The sequence below is a fragment of the Marmota monax genome, unplaced genomic scaffold (assembly GCF_021218885.2).
Source record: "Marmota monax isolate L192 unplaced genomic scaffold, Marmota_monax_Labrador192_F-V1.1 WCK01_AAM20220418_F8-fsc00185, whole genome shotgun sequence".
In the NCBI taxonomy this organism is placed as follows: Eukaryota; Metazoa; Chordata; class Mammalia; order Rodentia; family Sciuridae; genus Marmota; species Marmota monax.
The window spans coordinates 2,445,072-2,467,340 of record NW_026693278.1 but is presented as its reverse complement, the minus strand read 5'-3'; the positions used below and the strand labels follow the sequence as shown (position 1 = coordinate 2,467,340).

At 47.8% G+C, this 22,269-nt stretch overlaps 1 protein-coding gene and 1 long non-coding RNA gene across 14 annotated transcripts in view; one reads left to right on the top strand and one right to left on the bottom strand.

Moving 5' to 3' along the window:
* The window catches only part of Cit (citron rho-interacting serine/threonine kinase), a 165,395-nt gene extending 144,068 nt beyond the window's left edge, over nucleotides 1–21,327 (top strand). For 8 of the 13 annotated variants that reach the window (XM_058583162.1, XM_046456418.1, XM_046456417.1 and 5 more), the window contains 17 exons: nucleotides 1,614–1,751; nucleotides 2,269–2,449; nucleotides 2,595–2,686; nucleotides 3,177–3,281; nucleotides 3,499–3,668; nucleotides 4,409–4,453; nucleotides 4,926–5,006; nucleotides 5,179–5,314; nucleotides 7,724–7,863; nucleotides 10,210–10,302; nucleotides 11,451–11,559; nucleotides 11,654–11,782; nucleotides 12,406–12,486; nucleotides 13,891–13,969; nucleotides 14,097–14,276; nucleotides 17,607–17,910; nucleotides 18,856–21,327. In XM_058583162.1, the coding sequence (XP_058439145.1) occupies nucleotides 1,614–1,751; nucleotides 2,269–2,449; nucleotides 2,595–2,686; nucleotides 3,177–3,281; nucleotides 3,499–3,668; nucleotides 4,409–4,453; nucleotides 4,926–5,006; nucleotides 5,179–5,314; nucleotides 7,724–7,863; nucleotides 10,210–10,302; nucleotides 11,451–11,559; nucleotides 11,654–11,782; nucleotides 12,406–12,486; nucleotides 13,891–13,969; nucleotides 14,097–14,276; nucleotides 17,607–17,910; nucleotides 18,856–18,879 (2,087 nt within the window). In that variant the 3' untranslated portion in view covers nucleotides 18,880–21,327. The remainder of the gene's footprint in view (nucleotides 1–1,613; nucleotides 1,752–2,268; nucleotides 2,450–2,594; nucleotides 2,687–3,176; nucleotides 3,282–3,498; nucleotides 3,669–4,408; nucleotides 4,454–4,925; nucleotides 5,007–5,178; nucleotides 5,315–7,723; nucleotides 7,864–10,209; nucleotides 10,303–11,450; nucleotides 11,560–11,653; nucleotides 11,783–12,405; nucleotides 12,487–13,890; nucleotides 13,970–14,096; nucleotides 14,277–17,606; nucleotides 17,911–18,855) is intronic. The other 5 variants (XM_046456420.1, XM_046456419.1, XM_046456415.1 and 2 more) reach the window with 2 other exon arrangements.
* On the bottom strand, nucleotides 14,943–17,713 carry LOC131424634 (uncharacterized). The gene is made up of 2 exons (XR_009227986.1): nucleotides 17,220–17,713; nucleotides 14,943–16,504 (listed from the first exon to the last, which is right to left on the bottom strand). It is a non-coding gene; the product is annotated as an uncharacterized LOC131424634 (long non-coding RNA).
* Nucleotides 21,328–22,269: the final 942 nt, after the last annotated feature.

Genomic DNA, 22,269 nt, shown 5'->3' with positions numbered 1-22,269 from the left:
TTTGAGACTAAAAAGTTGATTTATGAACAAAAGGAGATCATTCATGGAAAAACTGGACATACATAGAGAATTCTTCAGTCAGTACATATACATAAAATTGAGAGATTCTTTAGTTCATAATAATTACTTTTAAATGGGATTTTTCTCCCGTATGTTTATTGGTGCATTATAGTTGTGTGTGATGGTGAGCTTCATTGTTGCACATTCACACATTCAAACAACATGACAATATAATTTGGCCAATGTCATTCCCTGGGGTTTCTTTCCATTCTCCTTACCCCTTTAAATTGGATTTTGAAAAGCTCTAGATATATGATTTCATCTGAAAAGCAAAGCCTTTATGACTAAAATATTTACAATTAATTTTAAAGCTTGTTTTCTTTATGACCCCAAACATATACTATAGGATGATCAATCTACTAGGAAATAAAACCCAATTCCTGCTGGGTGCAGTGGCACATGCCTATAATCCCAGTAGCTCAGGAAGCTAAGGCAGGAGGATTTTGAGTTCAAAATCAGCCTCAACAACTTACTGAGACCCTAAGCAGCTCAGTGAGACCCTGTCTCTAAATAAAATACAAAAAAGGGCTGGGGATGTGGCTCCGTGGTTAGGCACCCCTGGGTTCAACACCTAATACTAAAACAAACAACTTAATAACAGGTGGTGGGTACTTGAAGTTGATTCATAAAAATTTAGATGCATCTGTTTGTGTCAGAATACTTTCATAGGCTGCAACTAACCTACTCTAATGTTTTTTTTTTTTTTAAAAACAAAACTGTTTTATTTAAAGATAATTCACATATGATAAAATTCATCCATTTAAATTGTACAGTTCAGTGTTTTTCAGTAAGATCTGCTTTCTATCTCTGGATTTGCTCCTCTGGGTTCCTATCAGTGGGATCATACCATGCGTGGCCTTTTGTGTCTGGCTCCTTCCACGAGTGTGATGTATTTGAAGTTCACCCGCCTTGTAGCAGGTGTCAGTACGCAGTTTCCTTTTATGACTGTATGCATGGTATTCCTTGGCACAGGGAATGATCATCAATGGGCTTTTGGATCATCTGTACTTTTTTCCTGGCATAAATCATGCTGGTGTGGATAAGTGTTTTCAGTTCTCTTGGGTGTGTATCTGGGAGAGGACTTGCTGGGTCAGACGGTAACTTTGTTTAGCTTGCTGAGGATCTGCCAGGCTCAGGTCCAAAGTGGCTGCACCATTTCACTTTCCCCCTGGCCAAGTACAAGGGCTCCAATTTTTCCACATTCTCACCAACTCTTGTTTTTCCATTTCTGGGTCCTAGATGTCCTTAGTGGTGGTGAAGTGGCATTGCATTGTGGTTTTGATTTGCATTTCCCTAATGGCTGTGATGTTGAGCATCTTTTCATGTGCCTATTGGCCATTTATTTATCCACTTTGGGGAGATATCTATTCAAATCCTTGACCCACTTTTTAATTGAGCTGTCTTTTTATTACTGAGTTGTGAGAGTTCTTTATGTATTCTAGACACAAGTTCATAATCAGATATGATTTGCAAATATTTTCCCCTCATTTTGTGGGTGACTCCTCACTTTCATTTGCAGTACTCTGATGATTTAATTTTTTTCCCCCTTTCAGAATATAGCCGGCGTCTTAAGGAGCGCATGCACCACAATATTCCTCACCGATTTAACGTAGGACTGAACATGCGAGCCACAAAGTGTGCTGTGTGTCTGGATACTGTACACTTCGGACGTCAGGCATCCAAATGTCTCGGTAAGAGAAGTGGTGGTGCGTCTGTGGTGGGCCCTGTTTCTCCATCTGAGGAACCCATCAGATGGAGGCCATGTTTTCCTAAGTTCCTCATCGTGAGATGCATTTGTAGCTAAGCTCTTCATTTTAGTGGGAGGACACTATTTTTACCCCATTGAAGCAATGATCCTATACTCCTGGCTGCAGCTCAGGCTGTGCAGTGCCCTCATCTCTGTCGGTGTCCAGCTGTTTTGCCAGGATGGCTTCTCCCTGTCTTCTCCCACAGAACCATACAGACACATCCTTTGCGCACCTGTTTGTGGGCAGCCTGTATCGAAGCCAGGGAAACTGGGTTGGGAGCATGTGGCTGTCTTGTTTCCTGCCTCTGCGGAGGCCCTGCCCTTGGGAAGCCTTAAGGACGAGCTGGTTGCTGGGCCTGTATACAGTAACTGCTTGGGTGTGAGACTCCCCAGGCTCGGCTGGAAGGCCACACTCTGAGCCCAGAGAGCGTGTTTTCAGGGTGTTCACTGCTCTCCCCTAGAATGTCAGGTGATGTGTCACCCCAAGTGCTCCACGTGCTTGCCAGCCACCTGCGGCCTGCCCGCCGAATACGCCACACACTTCACCGAGGCCTTCTGCCGTGACAAAATGAACTCCCCGGGTCTGCAGACCAAGGACCCCAGCAGCAGCCTGCACCTGGAAGGGTGGATGAAAGTGCCCAGGTATTGTTGCAGGGTGGCTTGGGGTCCCCAGGTGTTGGTGCTGAAGGCCACGGGCTGATGCCTTTTCGAGGGTCCCCTCCCCTGGGTCCTTCAGACTGATTCTTCTGAGTTCCAGCATTTTCCTTTCCCAATTTTCTTTTCCCAGGAATAACAAACGAGGACAGCAGGGCTGGGACAGGAAGTACATTGTCCTGGAGGGATCCAAAGTCCTCATTTATGACAATGAAGCCAGAGAAGGTAAATTAATAATTCAGGGGGAACTGCACTGCACGTGGCTAACCCAGGTCTCCCAGCGTTGGCGTGAAGGCGTTGTTTGGACTGCCTCGCGAGCCTTCTACGCTCTCCCATTTTTGAAAATTAAAAGCCAAATGACTTCTCTAAAGGTTATTGGTGCGATACTCACATCTATAGGTCTCCCCCCCGGAGAGCCCGCAGGGTGCTGCCCTGAAGATTCCACCTGCTAATGCCTCAGAGAACTTCCGCCTCAGCCAACTAACCCATAAATCCGCATCGTCATCAGAAATTTGACTGTGCCACTCATCTGACACACTTTATTTTTTTTTTTATCTTCCCTCTCTGCACACCTCTTTCCCTTCTTTGTTCTCGTGCGCCTCTCTCTACACGCGTCCCCTGTCTCTGTCCCCCTCTCTCTCTGCTCTGCTCTTCTCCCCTCGTTCTTGTGCCTGTTCTTTTGTTTTTCTTTCTGCCCCTTCCTCTTTGCACCAAGCTGGACAGAGGCCGGTGGAAGAATTTGAGCTGTGCCTTCCCGACGGGGATGTATCTATTCATGGTGCCGTTGGTGCTTCCGAACTCGCAAATACAGCCAAAGCAGGTGAGGGCAGGTGGGCCGGGCGTGGCAGATCAGCCGGGGCTGGAGGGGAACATGAGGGTTGGCTCTGCCAAGGAAGCCCACCTTCTCTGGCTCCCCTGGCTTCGTGGTGACGGGGACCGTGTGGTTTGGTGGGCTGTCTTGTATCTCAGGGCCATCCCTGTCAGTGAGAATGGGGGAAGTCCACACCCAATCCTGTGCTCTCTGTGGAATCTCCTAGATGTCCCATACATACTGAAGATGGAATCTCACCCGCACACCACGTGCTGGCCCGGGAGGACCCTCTACCTGTTAGCTCCCAGCTTTCCTGACAAACAGCGCTGGGTCACCGCCTTAGAATCAGTTGTCGCAGGTGGGAGAGTTTCTAGGGAGAAGGCAGAAGCCGATGCCGTGAGTATGCCCGGGGGCGGAGTTCGGTAACTTAGCTTGGGGTCCCCTGGGTTGTCCTGGTGTCCCTTGGGCTGCCCTCTGGGGGGTGACAGCACTAGACAGTGATGACCAGGAGTTCTGTGGCAATGAGGTGAAACTCCAAGGCGGGAATGGAGCATCTCAAGCCCTCTGAGGCAACTCTGAGGAAAGGGGAGGCAGTGGCTAGCCTGCTCTTGGGGTCTGAGGGAGCGTGTGACAGCAGTACAGCCACCTGTGCTCCCTCAAGGGCATCTGCTCTGCTGTTTACTCTGAAGAGTTCTTTGGCTTAAAGGCTTGAGTTACAAGCACTTGGCCATGAATCAGCACAGCGGGCTGCCACAGCCACGTCGACTTCAGGGAGGCTCTTCCCAACCTTCCTGGTTGCTCCTGCAGTATTTGCTCTTCTGTGGGCGGGTTTGAAGTCCTACTTATCCTTCAGATGTTAGGAACGTGGGTGTTCCTTGATTGGCATCACTCCCCCCAGAACGTTCGAAGGTGCAAACAGTGCTCATTGCTCATTGGCGTTTGCTCCACTCAAGACCCAACAGCTCTTTTCAGACACTTAGCTCCTAATAAACACTTTAAGGGTTTGCAGTTGGAAAATTCTTAACCATGAGCCTCCTGGAAAGAGCTGTGCTCGCTGGGCAGGCCTGTTTTTGTGAATGTTCTGTATCTCACACGTGAGCCTTTTACTGAGATCCACGTTGATATGTGTACAATAGGCCCGTGGCTGGGTTTTCTACGAGCTTCTGACAGCGTGGGTTCAGGTAAAGAGATTCAGAGGCTGTTGGTTTGCTGCTGACCCCACTGTGCCTTGCACTTTTGCTGCAGCCTTGGGGGTGGGGGCAGCAGGAGCCGTCCATGTGGCTTGCTAATCCTTTGCAGGTGAAATCTGTGTAGCTTCAGCTATTTCCTATTCCAGAGCAGCTCTGTGTCTACACACTCACTTCTGTGTCCAAGCCAAGTTATGACTCTGATGCTAATTAACAACCGCCCCAGAGAAACCCATAATATCTACATCTTGCCTTTGGAGCTCAGATAGAATTACTGGGCAAGAGGCTGGGGGCGTAGCTCTGTGGTGGAGTGCTTGCCTAACCTACACAGGCCCTGGGTGCTATCCCCAGTGCCAAAACCCAACAACAACAAAAAAGGGGGTGGGGAGCTAGGAGAAAATGTATTTTCTGAGTTTGACTTTAAGCTTCTCTTTTTCGTTTCATCTTTCCTTTCACATATGAAAAGAAATTGCTTGGAAACTCCCTGCTGAAACTGGAAGGTGATGACCGGCTGGACATGAACTGCACACTGCCCTTCAGTGACCAGGTAACATATTTTCTGGGCACTGTCAGCCAGTGTATGGCTACAGCCACACACCGTCGAGAAAGGGAGGACTGTGTAGGCTTTGTGGCTCTTCTGCTTTTTTTTCACGTCATGGTGACGTGACTGTGCTTTACTTTGGACTTCTGTCCTTAACTTTGGACTTCTGTCCTTACAGGTGGTGTTGGTGGGCACCGAGGAAGGGCTGTATGCACTGAATGTCTTGAAAAACTCCTTAACCCATGTGCCAGGAATTGGAGCAGTCTTCCAAATTTATATCATCAAGGACCTGGAGAAGCTACTCATGATAGCAGGTGTGAGGCCAAGGCACAGCTCTTTCCTTTCCTTTTAAGGGAAACAACTTAAGAGCTAGGTTTCAGGCTTGTGAGGCATAAAGCAGGCTGTCCTGGTGGAAGGCTGGAGCAGCAGTGGCTCTTTCCTCCTGAGGGATGCCAAGCCTCGGCTGACGGGCCCTTTTTGTCCACGTTTGGTTCCCTTTTGGTGTTCAGTTGAGCATAGTCTGACACCTGCAAAGAACATCTGACCATTATGCCTATAGTGAAGAATGCTTAGGTTAGTCAGCTTTTCATTACTATAATGAATCACCTGAGACATGCTGTTAATGAAGAAAAGAGGTTTATCTAGCTTGTAGTTCTGGAAGTTCAAAGTCCAAACAGTACAGCGCTGACTGGATGAGGCCAACCCTTGGCTGCATTACCTCATGGGTAGAGAGCATGGTGGGAGGGCTTCAGGAGCAAGCAGACTCCACACAGGAGAGCTGGGTGGGGCCAGACTTGCTTCCTCTATAATATCCCTCTCCAGCACTCAAGGGGTCTCACGAGAACTCCATTCTGAGAGCATGTCTCCAGGGACCCCAGGACCTTCCACTGGGTCTCACCACTTAAAGATTCCATAGCACTTCCCACCAGTGCTACCCTGGGGACCAAGACTCCAATCACATGGACTCTTGGGGCTCCCCAGAGCATATCTAAACCATGGCGAGTGCCAAGCCTCAAAGATTCATCAAAGTCAAATTCCTTGTCCTGATTGGATCAGCAGCACTGTGGGCCTTGGCCTTCCTAGAGTTTCCTGCTCTCACAGTCTCTGTGTGATTACTTCCTGATCTTTCTTATGTCATCTAGATTCACCATGGGCTCACATTTTTTTTGGTACTGAGGACTGAACCCAGGGGTGTTTTACCACTGAGCTACCTCCCCAGTCCTTTTTTATTTTATTTTTTAAATTTTGAGGCAGTGTATTTCAGAGAATCTTGCAAAGTTGCTGGGGCTGACTTGAACTTGCTGTCCTCTTGCCTCAGCCTCCCGAGTTGCTGGGATCACAGGGATGTGCCTCTGCACCTGGTTTCCACTTGCTAACATTTTGTTAGTTTCCTTTCTTCCTCCATGTGCGGGTATCCTACGAGCAAGGGCATTCTTTCACATGACCATGGCACAATTTTTTTTTTTTTTTCCTTTGTTGGCAAATTTTTTTTTTAAAGGAAAAACAGTATTATTGACTCAGCATTCAAAACATGTTTTAGGTGTGGCTGGGTCCACAGACTGAAGTGACGTGGCCAGAGACTGGTACTCCTGGAATGGTGGCTCTGTGCTGTCCCTTTCCTCCCGGCCTGTTGCCTTCCTCCATTCCTGTTTTCCTTCCTGATTATACGGTTGAGTAGTTGTAGGTTCACAGCAAAACCGAGAGGAAGGTACAGAGATTGGCATGCAGCCCCCTCCCACTCCCCAGCCCCCCGCATCATCAGCGTCCACACCGCCTGGTACGTTGGTTGCTGTTGAGGAACCTGCACGGGCACTTTGTCATTGCCCAAAGCCCACAGTGTCTGTTGGCTTCACCCTTGGTGTTCCACTTTCTCTGGGTTTTGGCAAACTTATGCTGGTATGTGCATGTGGGAAAGTTTCACATGGTATGATTTTTTTTTTGCCTTCAGGAAATTTTACCCTTGCCATAATACAATAGTCTGATACATTGCCCACAGTCCGATTTTACCTGGGGCCCAGTAATGTTTTTTATAGTGTCTTCCCCTCAACTCATGGTTCAAGCCAAGGTTGCGCTTAATCCTGTCTTTATCTGGAACGGTTCCCATCCTTCCATTTGTCTTTCTTGACATTGACGTATTTGCATAGTCAAAGCCTGTTGTTTTATAGAATTTCTTCTCCTTGTTGCTCCCAGACATTCTTTCTTTACCCAGGAATATGTTTAAAAGTTCAGTTCTTCCTCCAATTTTATGTCTGCAGAATTTCCCCCCTTAGAATCTGGACTAAAAGGCCAAATGTTTCCATCTGAGATCTAAAATAGTGAGCATCCCTAATTTGAAAACCCGAGCCATTTTGAGTGCTAATGAGGTACTACAGGTCAACAATTCCAACTGCCCTCACATGATAGACAAGTCATTGTCAAATTGCAGAAGCTCTTAAAGTATGTCATAAAATCATCTTGCAGCCATGTATATAAAGCATATATGAAACAAAATAATTTTGTATCTAGACTTGAGTCCCACCCCCAAGTGATCTCATTATGTTTATATAAATATTCCAAAATCTGAAATCTGAGGCACTTGTGATCTCAAGCAATTCAGATAAGGGGTGCTCAGTGTAGAGGGGTGTATGGAAATCTCAGTAGCTTCTATTTGGAACTAGACTGGGCCTCCCTCCCTGTCTTCACTACTCCCTTCATGCTGACGGAGGCTGCTCCTTTCCCCTCAGGAGAAGAGCGGGCCCTGTGTCTGGTGGACGTGAAGAAAGTGAAGCAGTCCCTGGCGCAGTCGCACCTTCCCGCCCAGCCAGACATCTCGCCCAACATCTTCGAAGCTGTGAAGGGCTGCCACTTGTTTGCTGCTGGCAAGGTTAGTGCTTCTCAGGCCTCCACTGGTGGAATGTCCAATGTCCTTGAAGTCGCCAATAGCTCCTTGACCTGACCTTGAAAGTCAAGCATCCCTCAGACTGGTTTGAATTGCTGTTGCTTCCTTTGGGCCTGCGAAATGATCTGGGTAGCCTTGAAATTTGCACAGGTTTTGAACTGGAAAGAAACACAAGAATAAGATGAGCAAAACTAAAAGGTTGATCCGTAATTTTAGAAGTGTGTATGTGTGATGAGCATTTTTTTTTTTTTTAAGAAAAAAAAATCCTAACATAGAACCCCATGTCTGATCTGGATGGAAAGACAATTAATAAATTGAGATTTACAGATTTACAGAGATTTACAGATTCTAGAGATTTACAGATTCTAACTTACGACGTTTAGACAGTCATTCCTCAGTATCTGAGGGGGATTGGTTCCAGAACCACCCCCCAACAACATACCAAAATCCAAGGACACTTAAGTCCTTTGTACCCTGTAGGATGGTAGTGTTTGTACCTTTGTATGTGACCTGTGTACATTTTCCCACGTTCATGAAATCAACTCTAGATTATTTATAATACATAATTCAATATAAATGCTATCTAAGTAGTTATTCTGTATTGTTTAGGGAATAATGATTTTTGGTACAGAGGCAGGTTTTTTCCTGCTGAATATTTTCAGTCTGTGTCAGTTGAACGTGCGGCTGTGGAGCCTGTGGATGCCGAGGACCAAGCATGCCATGGAGCCGCTCACCAGCACTCAAGGGATTCTCTTGTGATTTCTCGTATATTGAAATTTTGCACATAAACACGTTTGTTTGCCTTCTCCTTTAAATATGTTTTATCATGGTCTGGGGCTGTAGAGCACCTGCCTAACGTGTGAGGATGTGGGTTCAATTCCCAGCATCACAAAAAATAAAAATTTTTTTTTTTATTAAAAGTGAAGAGCATTTATGGACATATACAGACCTACACATACAACTCTAGTGAAGTCTGGAGCAAGCCACTTCCCTCGCTCCAGAAATAGCTTGCTGGTCATTGCTCAGAAGGCTACTCAGATGGCATTGACTGAGAAAACCCCTCTGTGTGTGACCTCCAAGACCTCTGCCCTAGGGCTGCAGGACTAGACAGGGAGGGGACCTTTTCCTTCCCTGAGGTTACTGATGCTCCGTCTTTGATTTCATTTGTACTAACTGTAAACAGAGGACACTTTGGGTTTTATTGAACAAGTGCTTCTGGCGTGGCATTGCTTCATTGGTCATTAATTTTTGCCTTTGTCTTTGTTTTTTCTTCCTTTAGCTTTCCTGGCTTTCTTCCATTATGCTTTGTTCTAATATAATTTAAACTTATTAACTTTTCAGGGTATTTTTCTAATATAACCATTTTAGGGCCACACATTTCCTTCTAACTACTAGTTCAGTTGTGCCCTATAAATTTTGATATTATAACTTGTTATAATTGTTCTACATGTTTAAAAATTTCTCCTGTGAATGATGAGTTACTTAGAAATGTGCATTTTAGTTTCCAAGTTTTCATATTTTAAAATTACAAATTATTTTTATTTTTTAAATACTAAAAAAAGTATGAGACATAAACCTGTAAGTGATAAAGCCAAGTGATGTAATAAACACCCCTGAACCTGCTATCCAAACCAAGAAATAGAACTGTTCCTCCTCTATTCCTCTCCTTTCCTGCCCAATTGCTGACCTTCATTTCAGGACAATTTGAACAATAAGTATCTTTTCACCCTTGATGAATGGCAAAGATCTGGTTGTAGGGGGGGTGAAAAAGAGGGATTCAACTCTAGAAAAAGGGAGTTTTGATGTGGAATCTGTAGGTACAGGCCTAAGCTAAGAGCATTTTCATTTATACTGGAATTGTCTTAAAATTCCTGTAGCAATTTCTATTACCTTTCCTCTCCTTTCCCTTATCCTGTCCTGCCCCCTTCTCCCAGGGGAAGGTTGTCAGAAGAATCTGTCTCTAGCTAAAGGCACATGTGTGCAAAACGTGGGTGCTATCAGGTGGATCCTGAGGCCTTCCCTGGATCCCAGCTACAGTGGTGTTTCAACCAGCAGACATTTGATAACATCTGAAGACATTTTTGATTGTCACAACTGGAGGGTGCTATAGTCATCTCATAGGTCCAGACCCTGATGCTGCCCATCATCCTGCAATATGCAGGACACCCCTCTGCCCCACCACCACACCAAAGAACAAACTGGTCCAGATTGTCAGTAGGTCTGAGGTGGAGAGATCCTGCTCCAAACTGGTGTTCCTCACCTAGTTTTGCTCCAGAGCCAGGGTGCCCATGGGTGACTCTTTCTTTCTCTCTTTTCCCTTTGGTTTTGCAGATTGAGAATGGGCTCTGTATCTGTGCAGCCATGCCCAACAAAGTCGTCATCCTCCGCTACAACGAAAACCTCAGCAAGTACTGCATTCGGAAGGTGAGTCACAGCCCTGCCATCCTGTTCTCCCAAGGATCCCGCGTGGAGTGTTTGTGTCAGGGAGCAGCGTGTGCCCCTTCTATTCTGCCACCATTCAGCCTGGGGTCACCTCCCTAGAGAGTGAGACCCTTCCCTTCTGGAAGAGCCCAGAGCCACTCATAGCTGTGGTTGATAGTTTAGTCTGTGGGTTTATTGAGCGCCCATTGGCACCAGGGACTAAGCTGGCCATCCACAGTTTGCAGGACAGTTCTCCAGTGTTCAGGTAGGACAGTTGGAGCTGGGAGACAACCTAGGCTACAAAGTCAAGACCACATCTGAAGTTCAGTTTCCCTAGTCTTTCCCTAGTATCATACTGTTTCAGTTTCCCCTTCCCTCATCCCTGGTAGGTGGCCAGTCCATAGTCAGTGGTGATGATAGTGCTGGCGGGAGTTCCAACCGTAAGTTGAGGAAAATTGTCACAACTCATTACTGCTTTATGATTCCTAGCCACCGATTAGACCCCTGGTGTTTTGACCACAGGATTGGCCTAAAAACAAATATAAATAATGAGCAAGTGGACAATTAAGGTAGGAATGCAGTGATTATGAAGACAGTAAGTACTACGTAATAGAGGTTTCTGTTAGAAACTTAGAAGCCGGGGCTGGAGTTATGGCTCGGTGGTAGAGCCCTTGCCTGGCATGTGTGAGACCCTGGGTTTGATCTTCAGCATCACACACGTATAAATAAAATAAATGATCCATTGGCAACTAAAAAAAATATTAAGAAAAAAAAGAAACTTAGAAGCCAGCAAAAGGAAGGAGACCATTCCTCACCACCCCTGTTAATAGTTGTGTAGTTTTCCAGTTTTCTCTCCAATAAGAACGAATTGTTAAAATTCTACCTTTTCATTGAAATAGCACTTCTGGCCCTGCCCCGCCTTTTGTCTGCAATTGGCTTTCTTTTCCAAAAAAGCCTGGTGTTGTGTAGAGTATCAGGAAAAGGGTAGCAGAGGGACTGCGGGCTGTCCTGAGAGGCGTGAAGGGTGACAGTGTCGCAGTTCTGGCAGCGACTACCTACAAAGCGTGGCTAGATGCTTCAGGCAGAAACAGAAGAGCAGAGGAGCCAGCTGTCCTGTGTCATCTCCTGTCCTTCTCTGCCCTCTGTCTCAGGAGATCGAGACCTCAGAGCCCTGCAGCTGCATCTACTTCACCAATTATAGTATCCTCATCGGAACCAACAAATTCTACGAAATCGACATGAAGCAGTACACGCTAGAGGGTAGGGCTGGTGTCCCCTCGCCACCCGCTGCGTGGCCTGGGCCTTGTAGGGTCAGAAAGCCCTCCTGAAGCCCACCTCCCACCTGCCTTTACAGAATTCCTGGACAAGAACGACCACTCCTTGGCGCCTGCTGTGTTTGCTTCCTCTTCCAACAGCTTCCCCGTCTCCATCGTGCAGGTGAACGGGGCAGGGCAGCGAGAGGAGTACCTGCTGTGCTTCCACGGTGCGTCCTGCTTGCTCCTGTGGGGCTGGGAGCCAGGCCGGGGCCAGGCCGTGGGGACCTGGGGCAGGGCCTGCTGAGAGTACGGAGGTGTTGGTCCAGCACCTGAGGCCTCTGGGCTCCTACTGCCCACCAGGCACACCCCCTCCCATCCTCCGCACAGAGCAGCCCCATCTTTCCTTCTCTGTCCCTCACTTGCTTGCTCTCTTTCCTTTCTCGTCCTCTGGCTGGCCTGTCTTCCTCCCTCCCTCCTTTTCTCCCTTCCCCTCTCTCTGTTGATATTTTCTTTACTTTTTAAAAATATTAAAAAATCTGGGTCCCCCCGTCCCTGGGTCTCTGCCTCCTTGATCTCTGTACCCCCTTCCTGTCTCTTCCACTTTCCCCCCACCCTTTCTTTTCCTACATTCACCTCCCTTTTGTTTGATCCCTCTTTCTTTAATAAAATAAATACTATATCATCATTTTAAATAAAACAAGGAGATGGTCAGCAGGTCTTCAGGTTTTATTGATTCAGTTAAATCTGGCCAGTTGTCCCTGGGATCTGTCCTCATTCTTGTGTCATGGTGTGTGTCCCCAATGCCCTCCACTCCTCTGATGCTGAAGCCCCATCTCTTGATGCCTTGCAGAATTTGGGGTGTTCGTGGATTCTTACGGAAGACGTAGCCGCACAGATGATCTCAAGTGGAGCCGCTTACCCTTGGCCTTTGGTGCGTGATGCATGGTGTGGGGGCTCCTCTTTTGCCAGAGCCTGTGTTATGGGAAAGAGTTGCAGGTGGAATTCTTTTTGCCTTAAGTACTGTGTCATGCATTTCATCAGACACTGGGCGCCATGTATAACAGTCACCTAAGTGAATGTACATGACAGAAGATTCTGAGGCTTACTGAAGAATTGCCTAAGCCAGCTCCACCAGGCCACAGTTCAGCCTTGGAAAATATTTGTTAAGCTCTCATCATAGAAAGAAGACCATTTGCTGTGGACTTATTTAAATCATTTCCAAACACTATGTAGTGTCCCACAGTATAGCCAAATACCTGCCAACATAACCAGTTCTAATTAGGCAGAGTGGTTAAGCCACGTCCATACCTTTATAAGCGTCAACAACGCTGTAATGAACATCATTGAACAAATATTTGTACACTTATCAAATAGTATCTCCAGATGACTGGTCCCTAAAAGTAGAGTTTCTGAGTCCAAGAGTAAATACCCGCATACGTGCAAATATGCACACACACAACTTGTGTGAGTTTTCTGGAATATCATTTGGCTGAAATACCCTTTAAGGCCATTTTATTTATATATTACTGCATGATATGCCATTCCTAAACTTAGTGACCTAAAACAGCACCTTGTCGTTGCTCATGAGTCTGTGGTCTGGTTGGACACCTGTGCTCCACGTGTTGTTGACAGTCTCACACACACAGAGTAGGGACTTCCGCTGGGGCTGGTGGCTGGAGGCCTCCTCAAAGAGTATGGACTTACAGGCTGGCAGCTTTGGCACCGCCTCCACATTCTGGTTCAAGGGGCCACAGGGTGGGTGCGTATTCACGGCAAGGGAACTGCGTGGGGATTTGAGTCCTGGGAAGCATGACTGAGAGTCTACACCCACATAATGGTTTGCCCCAAGGAATAATGGTGAGAATCAACAGTGCCATTATATCCTCTACAGTTTCAGTGGTACTATACAGAGAGATGAGTGACTTAATATAGAGAGAGAATATTAAGACCAGAAATATCTAATTAGCTAAGTGCAATCTTTTTAAATTTTTGACAATGTATACAATTAGTTTAACAGTATACCATGAGAAGTCTCCCATGTTTCCCATTTGCTATATTCTTTCTCTGTACTCCACTAAAGGAAGAAAAATTTGAATCACTTATATTTCCAGTGCTTTTTGCAAATAATCTCATAAAATATATATTCTTATCCCCACCTTTATAAAATTTCATTGTGTATGTATATGTAGGGGTGTGTGTGTAAAGCGCTTGGAGGAAAGAGTCCTGCGGGGGGGAGTGCTAGATCAAAGGGGACCTCACAGCCAGGCTTTAATTTTCCCTCTTTGAACCCTCCTCTGCCTTTGCTCCTCCTCCACGGTGCCCGGTGGCCACGCAGCCTACAGAGAACCCTATCTGTTTGTGACCCACTTCAACTCACTGGAAGTCATTGAAATCCAGGCACGCTCCTCGCTGGGGTAAGCACCACACCTCTGTGCTCTGAGAACTCCATCTTCAGGGGTGGGGGCAGGGTGCCAGGGAGGGGCAGGTGTTTCTTCCTAACCACTCCCCAGTGACTGCCAACTCTTGTCTGGAACTCTGTAGGACCCCTGCCCGAGCGTATCTGGAAATCCCGAACCCACGCTACCTGGGCCCTGCGATTTCCTCAGGAGCGATTTACCTGGCCTCCTCGTATCAGGATAAATTAAGGGTCATATGCTGCAAAGGAAACCTTGTGAAGGAGTCCGGCACCGACCACCACCGGGTCCCGTCCACCTCCCGCAGGTAACAGCCCACCCTCCTCCCCGCTGGGGCTGACGTGCTGCTCTGAAAAGCCAAAGGAAACTTGCTAAACTGGTTGAAGGTTTCTCGTCTCCATTCTGCCCTCAAGCACAAACCACTCATCTCTTGGAGGTCTGTGGCCCAGAAATGGCACAAGCCTTTATAAGCGTCTGGAGAATTAGGAAAGGACCGCTTGTAAAAGGAAAGGGGAGCCTTCCCATCTTTTTCTCTGGTGGGTGTTTCAGAGGTGCTTAGTCGGGAGCACGGATTGTGCTTCCCTGCTCGCAGATATTCTGCTGAGCTAGTGGTCGGCCACGTGGGAGACGGGCAGTGCGGAGTTGGCCAGGTGTGGCCCTCTCTGATGGGCTCAAAGCCAGGTGGGAGAGAGATGGGAGCAGTCAGGGGATCACAGCATAGGTTGAGGCTCTGGTGGGGTAGTTTAAGCACTAGGGAGGCTCAGGAGGGCCCTGCAGCCTGGACTTGGGGCCAGGGAGAAGTGAGGCTGGGGGTGACAGACAGGGAAGGCAGTGGGGTATACTGGCAGGAGGAAAGCTGTGCCAAACAGAGGTGCAGGCCCAGAGGCGTGAAGCAGTGGGTGCGGGCCTGGGTTCCCAGCCTGCGTGGTAGCCTCTACGAATGCAGGACCTCCCCAACATGATCACACTGATATTCTTCTTAAATTTCATTCATTTCATAATTTTTGAATTGTTGATCCAATCCCAGTGTGTAGAATGCAAAGGACTAAGAAAGGCACATGGCAGCACAAAATCTCTGCTGGCTCTGTCATGCCTCTCAACTCTCCCCAGCCCCCACCACTTAGGTCCCCATCTAGGAAGGGACCCATGTTTTAAGTTTTTGTGTTTTTACTTAGAAATCTTTTGTACATATCCAAGCATATGTGTGTACAATTCTCTTTTTAAAAATAACACTATGTATTAGTCTATTTTCTGTTGTTGTAATGAAGCACCCCATACTGGGTAGTGCTTCATTACACTATGGACAAGAGGCTGGCCTCAAACTTAAGATCCTCCTGCCTCAGCCCCAGAGTTGCTGGGAATTACAGGCATGTACCACCATGCTCGGCTCTTTGTTCTTTTTTTAAATATTTTTAGTGGTAGATGGACACAATACCTTTATGTAATTAATTTATTTTTATGTGGTGCTGAGGATTGAACCCAGTGCCTCACCAGTGCTAAGCAAGAGCTCTGCCACTGAGCCCCAGCCCCGGCCCCAGCCCTTCTACATGTCTGGTCAGTGTGGGTCTGTTTGTTGGCAAGTACTGGGGATCCAGCCCAGGTTCTCTTGTGTGCTGGGCGGGCTCTACCTGCCCTCATAAGCATAGTTTTAATCCCAGGAGCTTGCCAAGAATCCACAAGTTATAATAGCCAGGTGCTTCCTGATGCCTCCAGAGTGATCACTCAGTGGTCCACTATCTTCCCCTGAAATATCTAGATCCTCCTTAAGTGCTTTCCAAGTCATGCCAGAAACAAGTCAAAATATTGCAATTAGATCCCCCCTCATTGCCTCTTAGATGGCTGGACACCTTGCTTTCAAGACCCTACGTTTCCCAGTAAGGAGTTGCTTACTCTGTAGTTGAAAATGGTTGCAGTATCTGTGAACAGGGATGAAAAATAATGTGTATGGGTCCCTGGGGCCCCCGGGCGTGTCTGGAGAACCGGCAGTCAGTCTTGGTTGTCTCCCACCTTAAGGAACAGTCCTTTTGCTGCCGACTGCTCTGGGCAGGTCAGAATGCACAAGGGTGCTTGGTGGGTGTGATTCACTGCAGGCCTCGTTTTCCTGGTCTGTTTGGCAGAGCAAAAAACATAACTCTTTGCAAAACACATAAAATGGATGTGGAAGATCATTGGTCGTTAATGGCTATGTAGATGGAAGACTGCCTGCTCGGCTTCCAATGATGAGTGTTTCCTTCCTCCCATTCATCTCGGCTGCCGTCCTCCCTGGGCCTGCCTGCTTTCCCTGGGCACCGAGCGCCCTCACGCTGCTCTTTGATGGGCCTCTGAAGACAGGGGTTATGATTTCTCTGCCATTACAATAGGCTTCATGTAGTCCTCCTCTTGGAGTGTATTTGTTATTTGTCTTTGTATCTCAGAGCTGTATGGCTAGATGAGCACATGAACCTTGATTTCAAGATGTAGGAATCTGAGTGTCACTGCTTCACAGACATCACAGGGGTGTGGGCCTTCTGAGCACTGAGTCCCCAGTTAGAGCCCCTGGGAAGCAAGAGAGACATGAAGCTATTCACAGTGAACTGACCACGATGAGGTGGCCTCTGCTCACTGTCTCCCTGTGCATCTGGATCTGGCTTCTTCAGAGGTCATTAGGCCAGGGATGTGCTGAGGCCTCATGTGGAACTTCCAGGCCCGGGCCAGGGTGGGGAGTTGGGGGGTGCAGCCGGATTGATTGTTCAGAAAGCCCCGTGGAGCCGGGTTGTGGCTCAGTGGGAGAGCACTTGCCTGGCGTGCACGAGACTCTGGGCTTGATCCCCACCCCTAATAAAGGCCCCAGCGTTTTCAACTGTTCTGTCATCGGCCACCGGCCTCTGGGGGCGATGCTCTGTGAGCTGGCTGGACTGTGGTCGCCCTGCTCGGCCTCCTGACTGTGTCAGCCTGCTACTGCATCCCATGACCTTACTGCCATGACTTAGAACCATCCACATCTGCAGCAGGTGCCACAAAGACTCGTGGAAAGCCACCTACAGGGAGGGGTGACCCAACACCAGACTCAAGTGTGGGACAGGTTATGGCAGCTGACAGTGACCAGCACAGGATTTCTGAAAACTGTTCCTTTGCACTGAGGCCCTTGTGGGTCCCTGACTTCTGGATTGTAGCAGGCTTAGCCCCAAAGGAAGGCTTTCTTCTGTCCCTTCCCAGCTCTTGAGGGCACTAGGGCAGCAGGGTGTAGTGGGGATCATGACTTCACACCGACCTGGTTTGGAATCCAGCACAAGCAGTCACCTCGCTGCCCTGTGTCTCCATTTCTTGCCTGTTCAGTGAGGGTCTTGCTTGCTTCCGGCTCCCCGGGATGCTGTGATCCAACAAGATGAGGGGGTCACACACAGGAAGAGCTTCGCCACAGAGCCCGCACAGGAGGCGTGGCCTTTACTGTGGCCAGGAAGTTTGGCTTCCTGTTGTGGTGGCTGCTGCCTTCCCTGTCCTCACTGCCCAGACACAAGAAGCAGGAGGTCCGGGCTCCAGGCCTGGCCTTTTTCTAAACAGTGGTGGTGACGTTGAGGTGTGGGGCCACAGAGTAGAAGGGGGACACCCTTTGGGGATCGTGACTCCCCAGCTCCCTGCCCCCTTCTCTTCTTGCCAGCAGCCCCAACAAGCGAGGCCCACCGACGTACAATGAGCACATCACCAAGCGCGTGGCCTCCAGTCCGGCGCCACCCGAAGGCCCCAGCCACCCCCGAGAGCCAAGCACACCCCACCGCTACCGCGAGGGGCGGACAGAGCTACGCAGGGACAAGTCTCCCGGCCGCCCCCTGGAGCGCGAGAAGTCCCCAGGCCGCATGCTTAGCACGCGGAGGGAGCGGTCCCCTGGGAGGCTGTTTGAAGACAGCAGCAGGGGCCGGCTGCCTGTGGGAGCCGTGAGGACCCCACTGTCGCAGGTCAACAAGGTGAGGTGACATTCTGAGGCCTGCATGTCTGTCACAAGGTCCAGAGGCGTGACCTTAGGTGCTGAGGTCACTACTGTTACTCAGGTTTTGTAAGGTACTTGGGTTGGTGAGGAGAGTGTACTGTCTTGAAGAAGGTGCTGCCCGGGCAGATAGGGGGTATGGTAGGCGTGAGGGTGGCTGTGTGGCTGTGTAGGATGTCCTCAAGTGGGAGTTGCTCCAGGGCGGGACTGTTCCCCTCCCAAGAGGCAAGTGTCAACAGCTCCAGAGCTTTGAGGGGTGTTCTGTGTGAATAAGTGTGTGTGTGTGTCCATTAAACACAAATGATAATGTGTTGTACAAAATGTTCTTTGCACAGGATTCTCCCCCCTCCCCCCGGAAGGCTACATAGAAACTCAGCAGGGTTGGCCTTCTAGAACTTTGAAGTTTAAAAAATTTTTAAATCATGTGCATGTATTATCTACAGGAGGAAGACTGGGGTTCCCACAAGCAGGACAGGCCTGTGCTTGCTGCCTCTCTGCAGGCCAGCCTGTTCCAGGAGCCTGCTCTGCACGGCTGAGCAACCTTTTTGTCCCCCTTTCTGCATAATGTTCTCCTCCTAGTGCCATCTGCAGTTCACTGTTGGCACCTCTGCAGACAAAGGAGGAAAAACCATTTTTTCAGATTGCTTCTCACTTGTCAGTAAACTTGGGTGTGTGTGTGTCAGTGCACATGTGCCCCTCAGGAGAATTTCACAGCTCTGCAAATGTCTAGGTGACTGTCACCCCCTCGCCACCCTAGTTGAAAGGCTGGCTCTGTGTGTGGGTGCTGCCCTGCACTACCCTCACTGCTGGCCACCAGAGGGACAGACCAGGCACTCCAAATGCCTGTTTAGAATGGTGCAGAGTGAGCCCAGCAGGTCCTGGCTGCGCATGACTAACGCCCTTCTCATTTTTACTTTGCTCGTAGGTCTGGGACCAGTCCTCAGTATAAATCTCAGCCAGAAAAAAAAAAAACAAAAAAAAAAAAACAACTCCTCATCTCAAGTCTGCAGGAAAACACCAAACACACTATGGAACTCCACTGCAGGGGACCCCAGCACCCATCTGCTCAGCCACCCACGGCACAGCTGGGCACAGCCCTGCCTCGGCTCGGACACCCCTGTCTCCAGAGGTGCAGGTGGCCGGGGCTCTTGAGAGCTGTCATTGCTTGGGGCCTCCTCCAGGCACCTTCCTGCAGTCACCCTCTTTGCACTTTGTTACTCTTTCAAGCATTCATAAACTTTTGTACCTAGCTCTAGCCTGTACCAGTTCATCAGAGGAAACCAACCGGAACACTAACTGTGGTTAGAATCCTAATTAGCTACTTTAAGATCCTGGGGTTGGTTGGTTTTTCTTTTTGGTTTTCTCCTTTGTTTCTTCTTCTTCTTCTTTTTTTTTTTCAAAGACAACAGAATTCTTAATAGATTTGAATAGCAGTGTATTTCCTGTTGTAGTCATTTTTAGCTAGATCACACCATCAGGTCTCTGCCACTGAAACGTAGTGTAGAAGAGTCCCCGTTGTTCCGCTAATCTCCCAAGTTCCTGTCGCTTCATTCTCGTTCCAGTCCATTTTCATAGATGGCCCTGCTTTATGTAGGGTGACATCGTAGCCAAATGTTTACTGTTCTCATTGCCTTTTATGGCCTTGACGACTTCCCCTCCCACCAGCTAAGAATGTACGGAGGTCATCGGGCCTCAGCTTGGAGGCAGTGACCTGGGGCCAAGGGACCTCACCGAGCTTTCCTTCCTCGACCCCCAGTGTCATCCCCAGCCTGCTGTCCCCGCTTACCATGTAGCTTTGGCCAGGAAAGCATGCAATAGACTTGCTCTGAGCCCAGCATTAATGGGTCTTGGGGTTGGGGTCTTGGGTTGGGAGGGGACTGTCCTTGATGGCGTGTTGCTCCCCACTCTGGGATGGGGAGGAGACCCGTCCAGGAGCTCTGCATGGCGGTTCACTGCATGTGCTGCCCCCTGACCTGGCTGACCCCTTTGGGTTGCGCTGCCAATGTGTTGATGCCATCCCATAGCTCCCGCCGAATCGAGACCCTCTGCCGACTTGCCAACAACTGGCCACAACAAGCTGCAGTCTGTAGCACTGAACAAACAAACAAAACGCTCAAGCCTTACGACCAGAGAAGGACTTCAGCAAACCGCCCCCGACTCGGTTTCCCCTCTGACCCTCATGCTCCCCTGCCGACTTCCTCACGGATGACTGTGTTCACACAAAATCCAGCACGGTTCTACCCTGAAACTGTGACTTCTCAAATGAGCCTTTGCCTAGGGCTAGACATAAGACCAGGATGTTAGAGAGAAGCCGTAGCTCAACTCTTCCAGCCCCCTTGGGTTGGCTGGTCCTCCCTAGGTGCAGTGCGGCGCCCCCTATTTCTCTCTGCCTTCTTTCAGAGGGCTGAGTTCCTGGCAACTGGTATAGAACCAACCTAGAGGCTTTGCAGTTGGCAAGCTAACTAGCGGCCTTATTTCTGCCTTTAATCTCCCACAAGGCCTCTCCTGCTTTGGATTCTCCATGATTCTTAGGCATGCCTCAAAACCAAGGCACATCCTAGGTGGGCTGAAGGTAGACCTGTTTCCACCGCAGCAGGTGAACGTGACCGTGTTTTCAACCCATGTGTCCACAGTTCAAGTCACTTTCCAGATTGCAACCTGGCCCAAATACCGGCTCCTTCCTGCTCGTCTCTTAACCTAAGTGCTTTCTTGTTTGAACCACCCATGAACCTCCGTGTTGTAGCCCATTGCCAAGTGTCCTGCTGCTGTGTTTTATGTGTTGCTTGGGATCATATTCTCTTCCCCCTCCCCTAGGGCAGATCTGACTGAATGTTTGCTGAAGTTTTTGTCTCTTGGTCCACAAGTATTTGGAAAGGTCACTGATAATTGGTCTTTCAGTCTTGGCATTTCATTTAGGATCTCCATGAGAAAAAGGGCATCACAAGCCCTGAAAAATGTATATTGTGTGTCTCATTTGTGAAATGCTTCCTGCTATATAGAACTAGCTCAAAAGACTGTACATATTTACAAGAAACTTTATATTCGTAAAAAAAAAGGAAATTGAATTGGTTTCTACTTTTTTATTGTAAAAGGTGCATTTTTCAACACTTACTTTTGGTTTCAACGGTGGTAGTTACGGACAGCCATCTTCATCAGAGGGTTGGGCGCTCCATGTGTCCACCAAGACGCCAGCAGGAAATATCGAAACATGAAATTGCAGTCAAAAGCTTATTAGTATAAATAAGATTCCAGGTCTCCAAAAGTACAGGCTTTTTCTTCATTACCTTTTTTATTCAGAATAAGGATGAGAACATAAGGAACAATCCAAGATCCACCTTGAGAGAGATGAACTTTGTTGTTGAACAATAGTGAAATAAAGCAATGATCTAAAAATGTTTGTTTTGGTGCAATGACCTCATCTTTTCTTGACAGAAACCATAAAAAAAACAAAACAAAAACAAACAAACAAAAAACATCGCCAGTGTCTGCATTGGCTTACTTTATGACCTGGGGCCTTCCTGGCTCTGTGGGAGGTTTCTGGGTGGCAGGGGGCACATGGTGATGAGCATATCCTGCTTTCCTGGAATCAAGAGCTCAGGGGCTTCTCTTCCAAAGCACACCATCGTGAAGTTTGGTCAGTACTTCCAGGGAACCAGGAATGGGTTATTAAGATCATTTTGAAGAACTGCAGAACCGGAAAACTCTGTAAGCAGTCTAGTAGGCCATTTTAAAAGGATTTCTCAAGAATGGATTACTCATAACACAGCCAAACAGGAAAGCAGGTCAACTTGATTTCTCTCATCCATTATGAGGTCACCAGGAATTTAATAATGTACATGTCTTTGGAGGAAGCAGTTCAGATCAAGGTAACTAAAAATGTAAATACTTCTGTTTTTAACTAAATCCATTTTTAGTCTGCAAGGTGAATTTCCTCTGCTACTTTGTTATATAACTAGCTGGATATAGAAAAACATTGGTTTTGGCAATGGTGGTATATATATTTTCATGGTTCCTGTTGTTTTTAGTCTTTGATCTTATTATTTTCTAATCAGGCAATCTTACCATAATCAAAATTTGACATGCAGGGTTATGTCTGATGGCTTGTAATGCCATATCGGCAATATTGTTCCTCTTTTCTGTTTTTACTGTTGGGCATAAAAATTGGCCACAAGATCATAATTATAAGAATGAAAATAATTCACAGGATGAAGAAATGAAATGTTAGAAGCTTTATTTCCTTCTAACGTTAAATGCTAACCAACCATTTCAGTTATTGTTCTGAGAATTCTTGGCAGACACGGACTTTTTAAAAGCTAAGTAAACATGTTTTGGTTCCAAA